Source organism: Medicago sativa, chromosome 3 (genome assembly GCF_051527215.1).
Source record: "Medicago sativa cultivar Bolivia chromosome 3, Bolivia_mono, whole genome shotgun sequence".
Taxonomy (NCBI): Eukaryota; Viridiplantae; Streptophyta; class Magnoliopsida; order Fabales; family Fabaceae; genus Medicago; species Medicago sativa.
In genome coordinates this window covers 4,019,882-4,038,348 of record NC_140751.1, presented here as the reverse complement: position 1 = coordinate 4,038,348, position 18,467 = coordinate 4,019,882, and the positions used below count along the sequence as shown (strand labels likewise).

Here is an 18,467-nt window from a genome sequence, read left to right as displayed (position 1 = left end):
TAACAAAATTGGAACCAATGATGAATTCATGAAAATCAAAAGGGCACTGGTGGAGTCGCTCTCTAACCAGATGTGTCTCCATCTCTTCCTCGAAGCAAATTCAATAGCAGAAATAATACCATACACTTCCGCAAAGAAGACAGAGCGAGTACCGACATTACAATAAAAAGCACCTCGGAATGTACCTAGATTATCACGGAACAGCCCCCCACAAGCAGCAAGACCACCAATCACCGAGCCATCCGTGTTAACTTTAAGCCACGGAGAAGTCGGAGCCTTCTACAAAACCAAGATAGGGTCCTTGACTCGCCTACATTGAGGAGAAACAGCAAAAGAGTCTAGAAAAGGAATATCAGAGGGGAGACACTTACCTTTCGAGCTATTTCCGGACATGGCAATCAAGGAATGAATGCGAACTTTTGCTTAATGAAGAGTATGCCGAACATTAGAAAAACGAATGGAGTTCCTAGCCCACCATATGGTTTATAGCGTGTGCAGAATTGCGGCCAAGAACATGTCGGAAACTTGAGAAGAGCATCTGACCGGTCTACAAGAAAGAATAGAGTCGACAGATGATCGATCAATAACACAACAAAGCTTACCACCAATCCAGTTCCATAGCTGCGAAGCAAACGGACACCGAAGAAAAAGATGATCAGAAGTTTCGTCTGCTACCAAACAAAGGCTGCAAACCGAAACTACAATGCAACCCCGACTCCTAAGGATCTCATCCGTTGGCATTTTCCCATGATGGAATCTCCAATAGATACAAGAATGAGCAGGCGGAATAGAAGGCCTCCAAATTTGATCCGCCCAAGGCAGCACCGGTGTACGCGGACGAAGAAAAGAAAGAGCTAATTTCGACGAAAGAATACCATCCGGAGCATGAGTCCAAACCATCACATCGGGGAGGGGACCTGAAGGTAAAACAATTGCAGCAAGACGATCTTTTATGTCCCCATAATCTGTTATATCCGCAGGCAAAACCCAGCTACCATTCACAATAACTTCCGATACCGTTCCTTTAAGACTATCATGAGGACCCGTGTCAAAATGGAGTAAATCTACCAAAGGCTCACCGAGCCAATTATCCGTCCAAAACTGGATCTTCTCTCCCATGCCAACAATCCACAAAGAATTATCCAAAGCGGTGACAATTTGAGCTTTAATACCCGACCAAACCGAGGATTTGAAATGATGGGGAATTGGCCTTCCCTTTGAAAAATAACGCTTCTTGAAAAGAAGAGTCCATTGAGTGTCGTTTGCCAACATATCCCAAGCCAACTTTAGAATCAATGCCTCATTAATCAAACGAGTTGGTTTTATATCCAACCCCCCTTCAGACCAAGGCCTACACATCAACTTCCACGAAACCGTGCAAACCTTTTTCGATAGAACATCACCGCTCCATATAAAATTCTTCAACCAAGAGTCAAGTAAACGCAGAAACCGCTTAGGCCAGAAATAAACATGGAAAGAGTAAACAAGCATCCCATGGATAATTGATTTCACAAGCTGCACCCTGCCCATAATTGAAAGCACGGTACCCTTCCAAGTGGCCAACTTGCTTCGAATTTTGTCTGTAATCATCCTAAAATGCGTTACCTTTGGTTTTCCTTGAAAAATAGGACAACCAAGATACAAGAAAGGGACTGCTCCCACAATAAAACCCAACATATTTGCAATCATATTTATCTGAGGCACAGTCATAGACCCCGTAAAGAAACGACTTTTAGCCTTATTCACAATCTGCCCAGAAATCGCTGAGTATTTATCAAAGATACAAATGAGCTCCTGGATGTTACTTTTCAAACCTGCGCAGAAGATCATGATATCATCAACATATAACACATGTGTCGGAAAAGAAGTGCCTCGACAATAAGACATAGGTGAAAGACGACCTCTTTCCACGGACCCAGAGAGAGCTCTGCTAAGGACCTCTTCAGCTAGGCAAAATAACAAGGGGAAAGGGGATCTCCCTGAAGAACCCCACGAGAGCAAGCAAAATACCCCAACGCCTTACCATTGACCAAAATAGATAAACGTGCAGATTTTAGAATGGCCAGAATCCAATCAATAAAAGTTGTTGAAAATCCAAAATTATGAAGAACCATCACCAAAAAATTCCAATCCAACATATCAAAAGCCTTTGATATGTCGACTTTGAGGGCAATATTTCCACCATACTGATTTTTATCAAGGGAGTTGATCGCTTCGGAAGCAAGAATAATAAAGTCTGATATGTTACGGTCTCGGACAAAGCCTCTCTGCTCAATAGAGATGATCCGAGAAGTAATACAAGCAAGGCGGTCCACCAAAATTTTAGTAACAATTTTGAATTGAAAATTTGCAAGCGCAATAGGGCGGTAATCTCCCATACCTTTTGCTCTCGGCACTTTCGGAATAAGCACGATAAGATTGGAATTAAAATTGTTGGGCAGCAAACCGCTTTGGAAAAAATCTTGAATGGACTGCACCACATCAGGACCCACAATATCCCAATATGCTTGATAAAAATGACCTCCAAAACCATCCGGACCCGGTGCCCCATCACCATTAAGTGCAAAAACCGCATTTTTAATTTTTGTGCTCAAAGGAAGCCGCAACAACAAATGGTTATCTACATCTGTTACTAGTGAGGGAATTGTCTCATCAACCAAAGTATTAAGAGCACAGTTATTTTCCGAGCCAAAAATAGTCTGAAAATAAGAGACAATGTGCAATTCAATAGTCGTGGGATCAGTAATAATATTGTCTCCATCCTGTAAAAAAGAAATAGATTTTGTTGCTGCCCGGATTTTAAAAACTCGATGAAAATAAGCTGTGTTACGGTCACCGCTAATGAAGTTTTGATCTCGTGCTTTTTCTCGCCAAAGTTGTTCCTGAAGATTTAAAGCTTTAGTTAACAATAACTGCGCTTCAAGATCTTGCAAGTAGAGCTGATCAGAAAACCCTTCAGAATCAATAAGCAGCTGAATACGGTTTACTTCATCCAAAGCTAACTTTACTTGTCTGTCAACATCCCCAAACACCGTTCTGTTCCAAATCTTAAAAGCACTTTTCAAGTTACGAAGTTTAGATTGAAACCGAAGCATACCAGCCCCACGAACACGTTTAGACCAGCAATCCAAAACCAATTGCCGACAATCACTATGAGAAGACCAAACCTTAAAAAATTTGAAGGGAGTAGCGTGGCTCACAGAGGAAAAAATAGCTGCTAAGAGAAGAGGATGGTGATCCGATTGATGGCGGACCAAGGCTGAACATGCTGAAGTTCTCCAAAAATTAATCCAATCATCGTTACATATTGCCCTATCAAGACGGAGAGCCACATTTGCATTACCAAATCTGCCATTAGTCCAAGTTAAAAACGACCCCAAGGTTGGCAAGTGAGTCAAAATGTTTGCATTAGTCCAATTCAAAAAATCTTCACAAGACAAAGATGGAGGGGGAAGTCTGCCCCGCTTCTCATGAGCTCCCAAAACAGCGTTGAAATCACCAATAAATAACCAAGGCCCAGGAAAACATCCTTGAAGATGAGTAAGGTCAGCCCATAATTGTCTGCGATCAATGTAGTAAGTGCTAGCATAAACCGCGGCTAAGAAAACAGTAGACTGATAACAAGAGATTTCCAAAGCTATACATTGATCAGACACAAAAATTATTGTAGCAAGAACATCATTACCCCAAAGATCCCAAAGATTAGGCAATAAATCACCTCTATTATTAACAGCATATTTAGTAACACCAATTGTCGGCCAATACCAAGAAGGAATATTTACAAAATTAATCTTCGGCTCCGCAATAAAAATAAGCATAGGTTTGTGATTCAAATAAAAAAATTTCAAAGCAATGCAAGTCTCAGAATTACCTATGCCTCTAATATTCCAATAAAGAATATTCATTAAACATCCGGATGAGTGTCATCCCGTGCCCGGGATTTAGTAGGCTGCTTCTGTAACACATGTTGCACCTTAAGTTTATTCTTCAGATTCCTTGTAAGGACAGGTAGTAAACCCGCGGAAGCTTCAGCAGCTGATCTTGCATCATACTCACGGACTCTATTCCACAATTCTAACCCATGTTGAATATTTTTGCTAGGATGAACTTCTTGCCTCTGAGGTAAAATCTCAATCTGATCTTTGACCGATATCATTTCTCCATCAAACACATTAGAAGCTTCAGTAAAAGAGGTCTCCATAGCTTGCGAACCAACAGATACATCCGCCATATTGTGAAGTGACATTGTGGAAACAATTGAATGATCCGTCGGAGTAATAACATGCTGTAATGGTAAAGTAGCCAACTCCTCATGCATGTCAACATGCTCAATAGTGGATGGTCTTGTAACACTTTCACGAGCACCCTTGGGACTCTTCTCCAGCTCCCTTGGGCTCACATGATCATGTTCCACACCATCCCGAAGCGGCTCAAAATTATCATCCATCACGGGGATCTCCAACTCCTCCCGCAATGTCTGATGCATCTGCTCCACTCCGTCAGGTCGTACGTCCTCACGCCCAAGAGGGGATGAGTGTGAAGCACGCTCAATAGAATCAATGGGACTCTCCTCCAGCTCCCTCAGATTCACATGATTGTTTTTCACACTATCCAAAAGCGGGTTAGTAACAACAGTCACCGTGGGGTTCTCCAACTCCTCCCGCGATGTCTGATGAGACTGCTCCACTTCTACAGAATGCACGTCAACGTGCGCTACAGGGAAAACAACCTTTTCCAACACCGGCATATCCGATGCTAACTCATCAGTCGAGGCACGTTCAATGCGATCAAAAACATTATAAAGCGGCAAACTGAAAGAGTTTGAAGAAAAATCTGAAACCGGCACTGCAGGTAAAGGAACCGGAATTGATTGAGTGGTACTGCTGACAGGTGTCGGAACTGATGAAACTGGCACTGTGGGTAAAGAAACCGGCACTGAATGAGGAATAGTGCTGACAGGTGTTGGAACTGAAGTAACTGACTACGGAACTAGGACCGTCGTATTGGTAGTGGTGGTAACAGTGGAAGTAAATGGAACCCATCTCTCGGTACCACCCAAGGCCGAGGTAGAAGCTTTAGGTGGCGCCCTGGAATTTTCCTTCGCCGGTTGTTTCCCACGATCAATTTTTTCTTTAGCAGCTTGCGGATTTAACCACCGACAAGTCGAGAGGCTATGACCAATAGAATAGCAATGATGACAAAACAAAGGTCGTCTTTCATATTGAATCTCCACCATGAACGCAAACCCATCACGCTCAACAAGAACCTCGTCATATGCTTTCTTCGATAAATCAATGTCCACTAAAATGCGTGCATAGTGCCCGAAGGTACGATTTCTAGTCGGCCCATCAATATCAATAGGTGTTCCAACAGCGCTTGCAATTTCCTTCAAGGTCCTCTCTCGCCAGTACTCTTGCGGTAATTCTACCAAACGGATCCAAAGCGAAACATGAGTTTGTTTTTGCACCAAAAGTTTGAAATCTTTGGTCCATTGTGAGAATCTCAACAAACCAGGCTTGAGATTAACTGTGCCGGTTGCCCAAATTTTCTTATAATCATCCACCGATTCAAAATGAAAGTCGTAGAAACCCTTACCAAGCGGCACCATTTTCCAACCTGCTGTTGTTTTCCAAATCTTTCCAATTTTATCTTTGAGTTCACGCGCAGATAAAGGCTTGTCCCCTTTGTTGAGAGTCAAACGCGCTCTCAATACTTTCCTACAGTCCTCAACTCCCTTTTGATACTCCTCCTGACAAATTTTAATGCTTAACGCATCACCCTTAATGCACGGAGTAGGAAATGGTCTGTCATCGACATCCTTTGTCCCTGCAAGAGCTGCCGCAAAGGACAACGGAGGTACTGAACCAGATGGTGTTCGATGATGGAGCTGAAACAATAGGTGCCATAGCTGACGAGTGCACCTTTGTCAAAGCTGGAGCCAATTCTGACACACATGGCCAATTGCACGCAAACGCCAAATTCTTGCTTCGATCCACCATGCTAGTTCTAGTATTGATACATGCGTGAATCAACCTTTGTAATGCGCAGAGGCATTAACGCGGTTGCGCGACCCCAATTTTAAGAACCAGTCACAATGAATAAACTGAAACAATTGAAAACTTCCACCAAGAAATCGGTAACCAGAAATAGTACGTAAATAAAAGGTATAGGTCAGAAGAAAACGAAATACAGAGAGTGCAAATTCCAAACCCTAAAACGTAAGCTTCCAAAAATTATAAATCACACTTTCTTTCTCTTCAATTGAACATTTCACTTAGATTTGAAATCGATCACTTTATTTCTTGATTCTTCTTCTTCTTTGACAATAATTTATTTTCAGTCTAAGAGATTAAAATAGATGAGAACAAAATGACGAATTTTTTTTCTGACCCTATTGCCAAAAAAATTTCCAAATCTGACCCCCTTTGACCTTTAAATACAAAAATGACCCCCTTTCTGGTATTTATTTTTTTTGTTTTGTCGTTTTCCTCATTACCGCAGTTTCAAATTGCGGTAATGAGCCTCCTTTATGACAGGGTGGGCACAGGTGAGCAGGTTTTGACTATTTTTTTTTAAATTTTTTTTATTCATTACCGCAGTTTGGAATTGCAGTAATGAATTTTCATTTATTTTTTCGTTTTTTCTATTTTTGGTACAATATATGTTTTTTAAAATTAGATGCAAATAATAATAAATAAATATAAATGATAATTGTAAAAAATATAAATTTAAAAACACTAATTATATTATTCATTGTGTTAAAAATAAAAACTACTTTCTCCGCGGTAACCATTTACGCCAACCTAAATTTAAATTATGACTTTATCTTATTGCCTGTAGAAATAAAAACTACTTTCTCCGTGGTTGTATGGCAAGTACAAAGGGACCTTATTGCTTACGGTAGCGCAAGATGGGAACAACAAAACAATTCCAATTGCCTTTGCGCTAGTCGAAGCTGAGACAAGGAGGGATGGAGTTTTTTTTTTCTGAAAAATCTTAGGAAGCACGTCACACAAGGACGCCCTGTCTGCATGGTCTCCGACAGACATGAATCAATTAAAAACGCAATCAATGACCCACAGAATGGTTGGCAAGAAACTGGTTCAACTCATGTGTATTGCATCCGACACATCAAGCAAAATTTCATGAGGGCAATCAAGGATGGAGATTTTAAGGATATCGTCAATAATACGGGTAAGAATATTATCTTACAGCTTTTTTTAATTTGAGTAATTATTAACTATAGTTTCTAACTTTTTTTTCCTTAACATACAGGATATGCCTTAAACATACCCTTGTTCGACTACTATCGTGGTATAATCCATAAGGCAAATCAGCGTGCATTAGATTGGGTGGACAATATACCGAAGGAAAAATGGACTCAAGCATTTGACGAGGGTCGACGATGGGGCCAAATGACAAGCAACATCGTTGAGTCTTGGAACTCTGTGTTTAAGGGAACACGTAACCTACCTGTTACACCTATAGTCCAATCAACCTACTATAGGTTGGCGTGTCTTTTTTCCGAAAGGGCTCAAGGTGCGTTTGCAAAGGTAGGTTCTGGAGACGTGTTCAGTGAATATTGCCAGAATGCACTTAAGGATGACATTATAACGGCTCTGTTTGGTAAAAATAGCGGATAGCTGATAAGCTAGCTGATAGCTTTTAGCTGATAAGCTAGCTGATGACTAATGACTAATAAGCTAATTGAAGTGTTTGGTAAAATTAGCGGTTGAACTAGCTGATAAATGTAAAATTACATAAAAGGACATCATTAATTCATATAAAATTTATACTAAGATATTTGATAATTTAAATATTTTAAATTTAATAAATGTTTGTATTTTATTAAATTATTGTTTTTCGGTAATAATAGATGCTTATAATGAATATTATCTTTTGAAATTTTTTTTTTGAATGTTACATGTACTATATTATTAACAACGGAAGGTATATTTGATCCTTCAAAAAAAAAACGGAAGGTATATTTGAATGAAAAAACTTATTAGTGCTGAAAAAAAATAATGGAATGTATATTTATAATTGAATGAAATAACGGAAGGCACGCACGCAGTGAAAAAGATATGTGCAGCTGGACTATTACACAGGCAATGAAATAAACAACATAAGGGTAAAAGTGGGTTTTGATAAAAATAATAAGGGTAGAAGTGGAAGAAATATTAATAAGCTATAAGCTATAAGCTCAAACGCTACTTGGAATAGCGTCTGAAAAATAGCTTATAAGCTCGTGGAAATTCGTGAAATAAGCTATAAGCTCATTGTAAAAAATGTTACCAAACAGAGCTTATTTTGTCAGACGAGCTTATAAGCTATCCGCTATAAGCTATAAGCTCTTTTTATGGCCTTACCAAACAGAGCCAACGTCCAACACAATCATGTCGAACAGTTTGACCGAGAGATGTATACCTTCTCTGTTCGTGAGACCATCAACTACAGGGAGGGAAGGCCAATGGGAACTTTCAAGGTTGACCTACAAGCGGGGTGGTGTGATTGTGGGAAATATCAAGCCTTACATTTGCCTTGTTCTCATGTCATAGCTGCGTGTTCATCTTTTCACCATGACTACACAACCCTTATTCCAGACGTGTTCAAAAATGAGAATGTTTACGCCATCTACAACAAAGCATTCAAAGTAGTCCAGGACAAGAGTTATTGGCCCTCATATGAAGGTCCCGAGCTTTGTCATAATCCAGACATGCGAAGACTAAAGAAAGGTCGACCCAATAGTACTCGACATCCTGGTCATATTAGGAGAAATTGTCCGACCATTCCAAATCGGTAGTTTATATAGTTATGTATTACGTGTTCAACCAATCTTTTATAAGTATTTATGACCTTTTTTTTACCTTTAATCAAATTTCGTCATTTAAAAAAATTAAGCAGTTTTGTGATTTTAATGTCTATTTTTACTATGCAAAAGAAGTAGAAATGTATGAAAAAATGATTGTGAATTTGGATGAATTTTATATTGTTTTTATAATGTCAAAAGAAAAACGCAGCCTTCTCTCTCTCTGAAATCGCAGCTTCTCTTTCTGAACAGTTTCAAGCGCGCCGTCCTCCTCTCCTTCCAAATCTCTGCCGTCAAGATGTAGATGGTGGTGGTTGGTGGTGCGACGATGGGTAAGCCATCCGGATCGCCTCTCTGTTCTCTCGACGGCTTCGTCGGGAGTCCAGGCGCACTGTGTGTTGGTCCGGTGGTAGCGCCGACGGTTTGGATTCGTTCAAATCGTGCCGCCGTGACTGGGTTCCTGTAGATCGTTTCTTTGCTGGATCTGGTGTTTCGGTTTGCATATGTTTCGTTTTACATCTTGCGGCCGCCGCGTGTGTGTTGCTGTCGGAAGCCATGTTACGGTGAGACTGGTTCATGTTTCAGCAAGTTTCTTTTATGGGAGTCTCTGTTCTGTGTCTTTCGCCTTCAACGTTGTGTAAATGTTAGTAGTAGTAGATTAGTAGTAAAAGTAGATATTTAAATTTGTTGTGTGGAATTGAAAAAATAGTTGTCCGTAATTATCATGATAATATATTGGCTTTTAAGAAGGACAATTATGAACTTTTGTTGGATTTTGAATTTGATATTTTTTTTTGTAATAAATATATTGTTTTTAATAATTTTTTTAATATATTGTTAGTAGATTAAAAAAACAAATAATATTTAAAATTTTAAAGTATTCTAAAGACTTATTAATTTTCCAACAAAAATACAAATGTTGGTGGAAATTTGTTATATCAACTTATCCGTGAAAGTACAAATTAGGAACAATTTTTTTTTTTGTAGAGAAAAAATTGGCTACACCTTTTTGTTTTTAATTAAAAAACAAATAATGTTTTAAAAGTATTCTAAAAACTTATTAATTTTGCATACTAAAAAATAAATATTTATGGAAATTTGTTATATACGTGGATAGTTCCATAATATTTGTTTTTATGTCATTTTTAAAAAAAACAAATAAATTGATTCCATAGTTATCCGTAAAATTTGTTATAGTTGTGATGATAATTATCCGTAATTTTTTTAACAAATTAATTAATTTCATAGTTATCCGTTAAAATTTGTTACAGTTGTGATGATTATTGTCCATAATTTTTTTTAAAGAAACAATTAAATTAAATTTTGCAAAATGACCATTATGCACATAAAATTAAGGTGATCATGAGTTTTAAAAAGGACGATTATGAAATTTTGCTATACTTCAACTTTCATATATTGTTTGTACATAAGGAACGCTTTTATATATATATATATATATATATATATATATATATATATATATATATATATATATATATATATATATATATATATATTTCTTAAAAGAAATGCTTTATATTTACTTATAACTAGCCTATGGTACGTTGTAAAATTTTATATATTCTTCTTACATTTTTTTTTCCACCTTTCCTCTTATTTTTGGGATTCATGAAAGTAGAGATCAATGAGCTTTTGCCCTCTTTTGTACAAAAAAAAAAGCAGAGATCAAAATTGTCGGTGAAATTTTATTGGAGACTAAAACCAAAAGTTTGAATATTTATATGGATCCAAAATATAATTAACCATGAATTAAAATATTAAAAAATAAATACATTAGAAAAAAATGTCTATATATATATATATATATATATATATATCTATAAACATGCCCTTTTATCTCATTTTATACGTATCAGCCACTTCAACAACTAATTTTAATAAACCAGCTTTTCAGCTATAAGCTATCAGTTATAAGACATCAGCTATAAGCTAGTTTTTTCAGCTTTCAGCTAGCTTATAGCTTATTTTTACCAAACACACCCCATATACGTTCATAAATTTTGTTCCATTCCAAGACCTATAATACACATAACGTGCAATTTCTTCTTCATTCTTCTTTCAATCTTGATTGTTCAATTCTCTCGTTCTAGAATTGCCGCCGTTTCCAATTATCGTGAGAATCGCTGTCGTCCTTTTGATTCCAGACATTGTGAGAATCGGTGTTGTTTCCATAATCACATCAGGTATCGTGACTTGATTTTTCTTCTTGATTTGATTTTTCATTTTCGTTTCTTTCTCACTACTATTGTGACTTGATTGCAACCGTTTCACACTTATAATGCGACAGTGGTGACTTTCAACTTTGGCATGAATTCCAATGATGCTTCCATTTTTATTTGAGTTTTGAGTTTGATTGAGTTGTTTGAGATTATATAAAATTGTATTTTATCACACATATTTTGCGTTTGATTAAGATAAATGGATCTTCAATGTGTTGATTATTGATTTTATTTTTGGTACAATATTGATTTTTAAATTTACTTTTGGAATTTGTTTTATTCAAATCATTATATTGTGTTGTTATGTTGTTTCTGTTCCGGGTGAATTTTGTGTATGAACATTTGTTGAGATTGTGAACACCGTGTGAGGTCGGTTAACGCTATGGAAGAGAAGACAAAGTGAAATAAATAAATAATAAATAATGCTAATACAAACATGAATTTCATAAGGTGAGCGTTAATTCATGAGCAATTCGTGGATATAGATTTTGGAAACAACGGCGATCTCACGATGTCTGAAATCAACAGACGGCAACCATTCTCACGATAATTGGAAACAACAGCAATTATAGAACGAGAGAATTGAACAATCAAGATGGGAAGAAGAATGAAGAAGAAATTGCACGTTATGTGTGTTTAAGGTTTTGGAATGGAATAAAATTTATGAATGTATATGATGGGTTGAATTTGATGTGAAATTTTAATTGTTACAAGCCCTATAGTGTAAATTAATTAAGATTTTATACCTAAATATAATTAAATAAAAATTAGAAGTTACCTTATTAAAATTGATTTTTTTTTATAGAAAAATGGACTCATTTATTTGGCATTTAATGTTACATTTGTATATTACATTTTGATTGGTTAATATATTGAAAGGGTAAATACCCCCTAAACAAGAGAGGGTAATCTAGGCCTCACCTTTTTGTTTTGTTAAAAAAAAAATTGTCAAAACAAATATCATAATCCCAAACAAATCATCATGTTTATAACTCTATCTTTTTGTAACAAAAAATAAATAAATTCTCTATTTTTTAAAACCTTGCCATGCTGAAGGCTAGATGATTTTTCACATAATTTTACGTTCAGTTGTATTTGAGATTAGGCAGTATTTTGTTTTTTTTGTAGGAAAAGAGATTAGGTAGTATTTACTGCAGGTTATTTGTATTAATTAATCAGATGGACATGTAGCATTTTATGGTATAGTTTCTCAGTTTCTCTTTAAAACCAGGCATAACTATCATGCATATCACCCAGTAAGCATGTTCTCAAGGTGGATACTGTGAAAAGCATGGGCATTAAGCATATATATTTTTAGTAACGCGGTTCGCATTTATATATGAATTTAATATCTAAATCAACACTATCTATCCAAGAATATCAACACTATAGTCTTTTTGGTACATGTTGAATTTTGATTGTACTATAAAAATAATCCAATTAAATTGTTTGTTAATGAATAAAACCTCTAAAAAAAATAATGCATAGATTAAAAATAAAATCCTATAGATTCCTTCAACAAGGATAATCATTTTTCTAACAAAACAAAGATAATATTTGATGAGTTGCTTCAAAAGGGAGAAAAATTTCATTAATAAAAGGAACATTTCCAACATCGAATATTGTGACGAATGAGATCTGAAACAAACATAATATCACAATTAGAAGGTTTAGGTGACCAAATTTTGTGACCATTTTGATATGCATGATTAATGTTTCTAGGATTTCTACCATGGTTGTGAATCTCCAAAGCAAAAGAAGTCATAGCCTTGCCAACTATACTCCAAAACTGTTGATAAAATAAAGATGACATTTCGTCAGGACCTGGGGCATCATCAGGCTTTAATTTTTTTGCGGCTAAGAAAACCTCATTTTCTCTGAACTCACCTTGCAATATGTTATGCATAGAATCTGACAGTCTATCTTTGTCCACTTCCACAACTTCAGAAATTCTTTCAGGGTGACTGATGAAGAAAAGATCCTTAAATAAATTATTAAAAACTCTAGCAATGTTTTCCTCATCATCAAATTTCTCCGCATGGTCATCCCAAATAATATCCACCCAATTTCTAGATTTTCTCTTAGAAGCTTTTTGATGAATTTTTGTATTTTTATCTCCATGTTTTAACCACAAAGCACGAGACCACTGCGCCCACCAAACTCCTCACTTTCTAGCAAATCATTCAATCTAGCTTCGACTCGTCTAATTTCATAAGTAATCTGAAATAATCAACTAATTTACACCACAACGATGTTTATTTATTTAATTTTTTTAAACAATATATTGTTGAAAGCGACACCGCAGAGGAAGAGCGGCTAAGCAAAAGAAATGAAATGCATAATAGGCACCATAAATATACGGCAGCCCAACACCAACAAAAAACATAAACAATATAAAGTCAATCACTAAGCTATCGCAAAAGACAACTTGGGTTCCAACACCACTCATAGTAGAGACAAGACGAAGTTTTTAAACGAGATTTAGACTCCAATGCCAAGACATAACCTTTGTATCATCCACAATGTCATCAATCCCTTATACAATCCTTGAAAATTTCATCATTTCTAGTCTTCCATATACCTAATAGACGCATGACAAACTAACCAAAAACCCTTGCTAAGCTTTTTGTTCCGAACCTCCGCATTCTAACATTCAAAATCCACAAATAAATTTTTTGGTATTAAGAAATTCACAATGCAAGAAGTGAGAACTTTCCTCACGACACCAATAAAAAGAATTAAGTTTTTAAGCTTATATCAATAGTCAGCGAGAGCTTTGTACGAATGATGTTTGGTTCTAGAAATCATAGTCTTACAATGAAAACGGACAACATTTCTCTATGTTCCGATTTCATTTTAAGTCAATTTAATTCAAAGTCATCTATATTCAGTCATTTACGATTCCTCAAAATTTTATCTTCTCATTACATGTAAGGTTTTTGCAATTTATCTTGTACTTTAATTATGATTTTTGCAATTTACTTCCCACCAATGTTTTCTAAAATTCTCATATGTTTTTGTCAAATTATACTCAATTTTGTTTAAACTTTCTTGTCATTTACATTTCAAAACCTTTACATCGTACTAGTCATTTACATTTTCCAAACATTTATTCTATTTTTTTTATAAACATTTATTCTATTTTTACATTGTTCTTACATTTTTTTTTGTTTACATTCAATGTTACATTTTCTATCTAATTTTACTGTACTACGTGAATGAAAACATTGCCCATACCCCTTATTTGACATAGAAGTTTGTCATTTATTTGACATGGATTTTGATCGTCAAAGGATTCCATCCTTTAGTTATAGGTGACAACTATATTACCCATCAACAAAAGATAATATTTTTTTTGAGGGATCAACAAATTATGAGTTAATATCAATTAAAATCATTCATCCTACACTATTTATGTTTATGATAGAAATATGATTTGTTGGCTCTCGTCACCTTTTCACATTTTTACAAACGAATATTTACTCTTTCATTATAAATTTAAGATGTTCGGTATTAAGTAAGGGAGGACCGTATTGTCATCCCAACAAATCATATTTTTTTAAGGAACAAATCATCTTTTTATAGTTCTATCTTTTTGTAAAAAAAAAAAAAAACTATAATTCTATTTAAAAAAAAAAAACTTTAAACTTGCATGTTGTGAGCTAGATGATTTTTCACATAATTATACATTAAGTTTTGTTTGAGATTAGGTAGTATTTTTTTTAAGAAAAGAGATTAGGTTATTTGTATTAATGAATGAGATGGACATGTAGCATTTTATGGTATAGTTTCTCTTTATAACCAGGCATAACTATCATGCATCGTCTTTGCCACATCACATATGAGAATATTATGAAATGTTTTATGTACTTCTAAAAATGGGACTTACTTCTTCGCCCAGTAAGCATCTTATAAAAATTTTAGTAAAGCCGTTCACATTTATATATGAATTTAATATCTATATCAACACTATCTATCCAATAATATCAATATTATAGTCTTTGTGTACATGTTGAATTTTCGATCGTAATATCAAACTAATCCAAGTTAATTGTTTGTTGATGACACTTTTTGCAAGCTCTACAAATTTCTCTATAAAATGTCTATTTTATATTATTTAATCAGATGTATATGTAAAAATTCACACTGTTAATTAATGCAAAGAACCTCTAAAAAAAATGCATAGATTAAAAAAATTTCCCTACAGATTCAATCAACAAGAATAATAATTTTTTTTTTTTTACAAAAGAAAGATAATCATATTTGATGTGTGCCAATTGATTAATGTGAGCATAACACTCATCTGAAATTTAATCATTGTTTCACTGCGTTGCAAATAGGGTATTTGCATTCAAACCAAACTGCATAAATAAATTTGAATACTTTTTTATTTGTATAATTGACTATATTTTTTTTGAACAGCTATAATTTACTATATTAATCTATTATTTGCTGGATTTTAATTTTTCAATAATATTTACTAGATAAATTTAATGTATATTTTTACAATTTCATACATTTCAATTATAATCGACTATTTTCATTCCTAAAATTGTTAGTTTTTAGTATACTATTGATTATATTTTACAACAACACATGATTTTAGTGTGTCTTTATAAAAAAATTTCAACTACATAAAATTGAATCAAATATTTTTTTTAGAAGTCATTCAAACCATACCATAGGTATTTAAATTTTTTTTTTATCCAAATTGTACCAAAAACATACATAATTGTCTCATTCGGTTAAATTTAACTCTATCAGTAAAAAAAAAAAAGTAATCTTTTTGTATCAAATAGATTGTCATTTTGTGTTCTTAAGAAATACTAATTTTTATTTATTTAATCTTATTATAGTTAGTATTATATACATTACTCTTAATAACTTATCATATTTTAAAAATATAGATCATTTTATAAAATTACTATCTCAAATAATAATTATTTTAATTAGTATGTATCAAAAAAATGGCCGTAGTTTAAAAAGGGACTGGGGTTAGTTGTTAAAAAGTCAAATGCAAAAAAATAATATGAATTAATTTCGTATGAACTATATGTAAAAATTAACCGACGTGGTAAATTAAGTTAAATTTCCCTATATAAGCATAAGCCATCCTCATGTGTTTTCCACATTACACGATTTGATTTGATTTCTAAAAACATTGTGAAGATGGATATGAAGGGAAATATTCCACTAGCTACACTCCTCCTTGTGCTACTTATTTCTATAATTTCCCCATCACATTCCTTATCATCCTTGGATGCCAATTCCTTAGAATTATTATCATTTCATAACCTTGTTTCTTCTACTGCTCTTCCGATTAAAGAAAGGTCACCTGGGTATGGCATCAATGCCACTTATATTTCTTCCTGATCAACTTTTATTCCAAAACTTATATATATGCATATATGCATTGCAGGGATTACACGGTGTCCTTCAAATTTGGCAACAATCCCGTACAGTCCTTTAACCTTGATATTGACACGGGTAGTAATCTCACTTGGGTTCAGTGTGATTATCAATGCCAAGGTTGCACCATGGTAATAATTAATCATATATGTTTGACATAATTATTATATTCTAATAATTAATTAATTAGTACTATATGTTGCTGATCTTTGTTTGTTAATTTTGAAGGCTAAGGATAAACTTTATAAACTTGACAAGAACAAATTTGTGAACTATAGGACGCCCATGTGTGAAGCAGTCACGGAAAAACAAAAGAGTGGGTCATTGCCATGTGAGTTTAAAGAAAAATATGTAGACTCTCTTGAAGCTGAGGGATACCTAGTAAAAGACAGTATTCAGGGATCTGCACTGACATTCGGGTGAGTTACTCGCACGCACCAAAGATTATGTAGCTAGTTTTGATTTGATAATAATTTATGTTTATGTGTTCAAATTAATATGACAGGTGTGCAAATAAATTGAAGGAAACACAAGATATCCCAATCCCAGAAGGGATCCTTGGGCTTGGGTATGGTAAGGCCAGCATATTGTCCCAGCTTAAATCTCAAGACTTGATTCAAAATGTGGTAGGTCATTGCATAAAAAAAGGAGGAGGGTACATGTTCTTTGGAGATAAATTCATTCCCAAACCTCCTGTACAGATTAGTTGGACACCTATCCTAACTCCCTCAAAGTTAGTAAATGATTTAATATATAGATAGATGTTGCCACTCATACATACATACATATACTATACACAACCTTAATTATTTAATTTGTTTGTTTGTGTAGAGATAACAAGGTTCGGGAAGGACTCTATATTGCAGGACCAACAGATCTGTTTTTCAATGGAATTGTGGAACCACCTATTAGGGGTCTTAACCTTATGTTTGATAGTGGAACCACCATGTCATACCTCAATTCTAAAGACTATAAAGTTCTTCTCAATCTTGTGAGCAAAAATCATAGAAATTAAATAACTATAATGTTTTCAGTTCATAGTGGTTACGTTGTTGATCAAATATTAATTGATATTTCAGATAAACAAAGAATTGAGTTCGAAAGGAAAGTTTACACAAGCTAAGGAAGACGATCTAATTTGTTGGACGAATGATAAGAGACGATTTAAGATTATATACGAAGTGAGCAAAGAATATTTGAAGCCTATAATATTGAGCATCACAAAAAACAAAAACAATGTGAAGTTTGAATTACTAGTTCAACATTATATAACCCTCTCGGTGAGCACCTTTTTATTAAGCTACCTTTGATTTTATATATGATCCTCTAATTAAGTAATTATATACTAACATGCTAGATTTATATATCCTTAATTTTCAGAGAGAAGGAAATATATGCTTGCTAATCGAAGATAGCGCTGAAAATGGCTTTGGTGATGATAATGTGATAGGAGGTAGTAAAGAAATTTTTCTCTTTTATATTTTTACTGATTATTATTACTTTGATTTGTAATAACATTTTGTTTTGGTGTCAACAGCTTTATCTATGAACGATAAGATAATGATTTTTGACAACGAGAGAAAGCAGATTGGATGGGTCCCTAACGATTGTACTAAAATTCCCCCACCTCGTTGATCGATTGAGGCTTAAGAGGGAGGATATGGATGATGGCAAGATTCAATAAAATAAATACACATCTTGTATTGTCCTAGCCTTAAATAAATTGCATTCCTCCCCAAAAGAATTAACATTAAACTATATATGATAATAGAATTTCAATAAATATAATTTGATTGTTTGAGTTATTTCTTCATTTTTCTCTATTCGATCTAATAATCAACTTGCCAACAAGTAACTCTTCCTATCTCATGTCATAATGGAATATTAATGGGACAATAGTTTCAGTAGTCTACGGCCTTAAATTAAAAAGTCAATATATATGTCACATTTTTTTTTTTCATTATGTTTTCGTTTCAGTTTATTTATTTCCCTTTCCAAATGAAATAGTC

General features: G+C 34.4%; 2 protein-coding genes across 2 annotated transcripts; both read left to right on the top strand.

The window, feature by feature from the left end:
* Positions 1-7,031: 7,031 nt before the first annotated feature.
* On the top strand, positions 7,032-8,803 carry LOC146935026 (uncharacterized). The gene is made up of 3 exons (XM_085757622.1): positions 7,032-7,194; positions 7,276-7,621; positions 8,377-8,803. Exons 1-3 carry the CDS (start codon positions 7,032-7,034, stop codon positions 8,801-8,803), a joined length of 936 nt encoding a protein of 311 aa, XP_085613748.1.
* A 7,396-nt stretch (positions 8,804-16,199) lies between these two features.
* LOC146935025 (aspartic proteinase Asp1-like) lies at positions 16,200-18,263 on the top strand. The gene is made up of 8 exons (XM_085757581.1): positions 16,200-16,388; positions 16,469-16,589; positions 16,687-16,877; positions 16,964-17,191; positions 17,290-17,449; positions 17,538-17,738; positions 17,839-17,911; positions 17,996-18,263. The coding sequence occupies exons 1-8, from the start codon at positions 16,219-16,221 to the stop codon at positions 18,091-18,093; spliced, it is 1,242 nt and encodes a 413-aa protein (XP_085613707.1). The 5' UTR covers positions 16,200-16,218; the 3' UTR covers positions 18,094-18,263.
* The last annotated feature ends 204 nt before the right edge of the window (positions 18,264-18,467 follow it).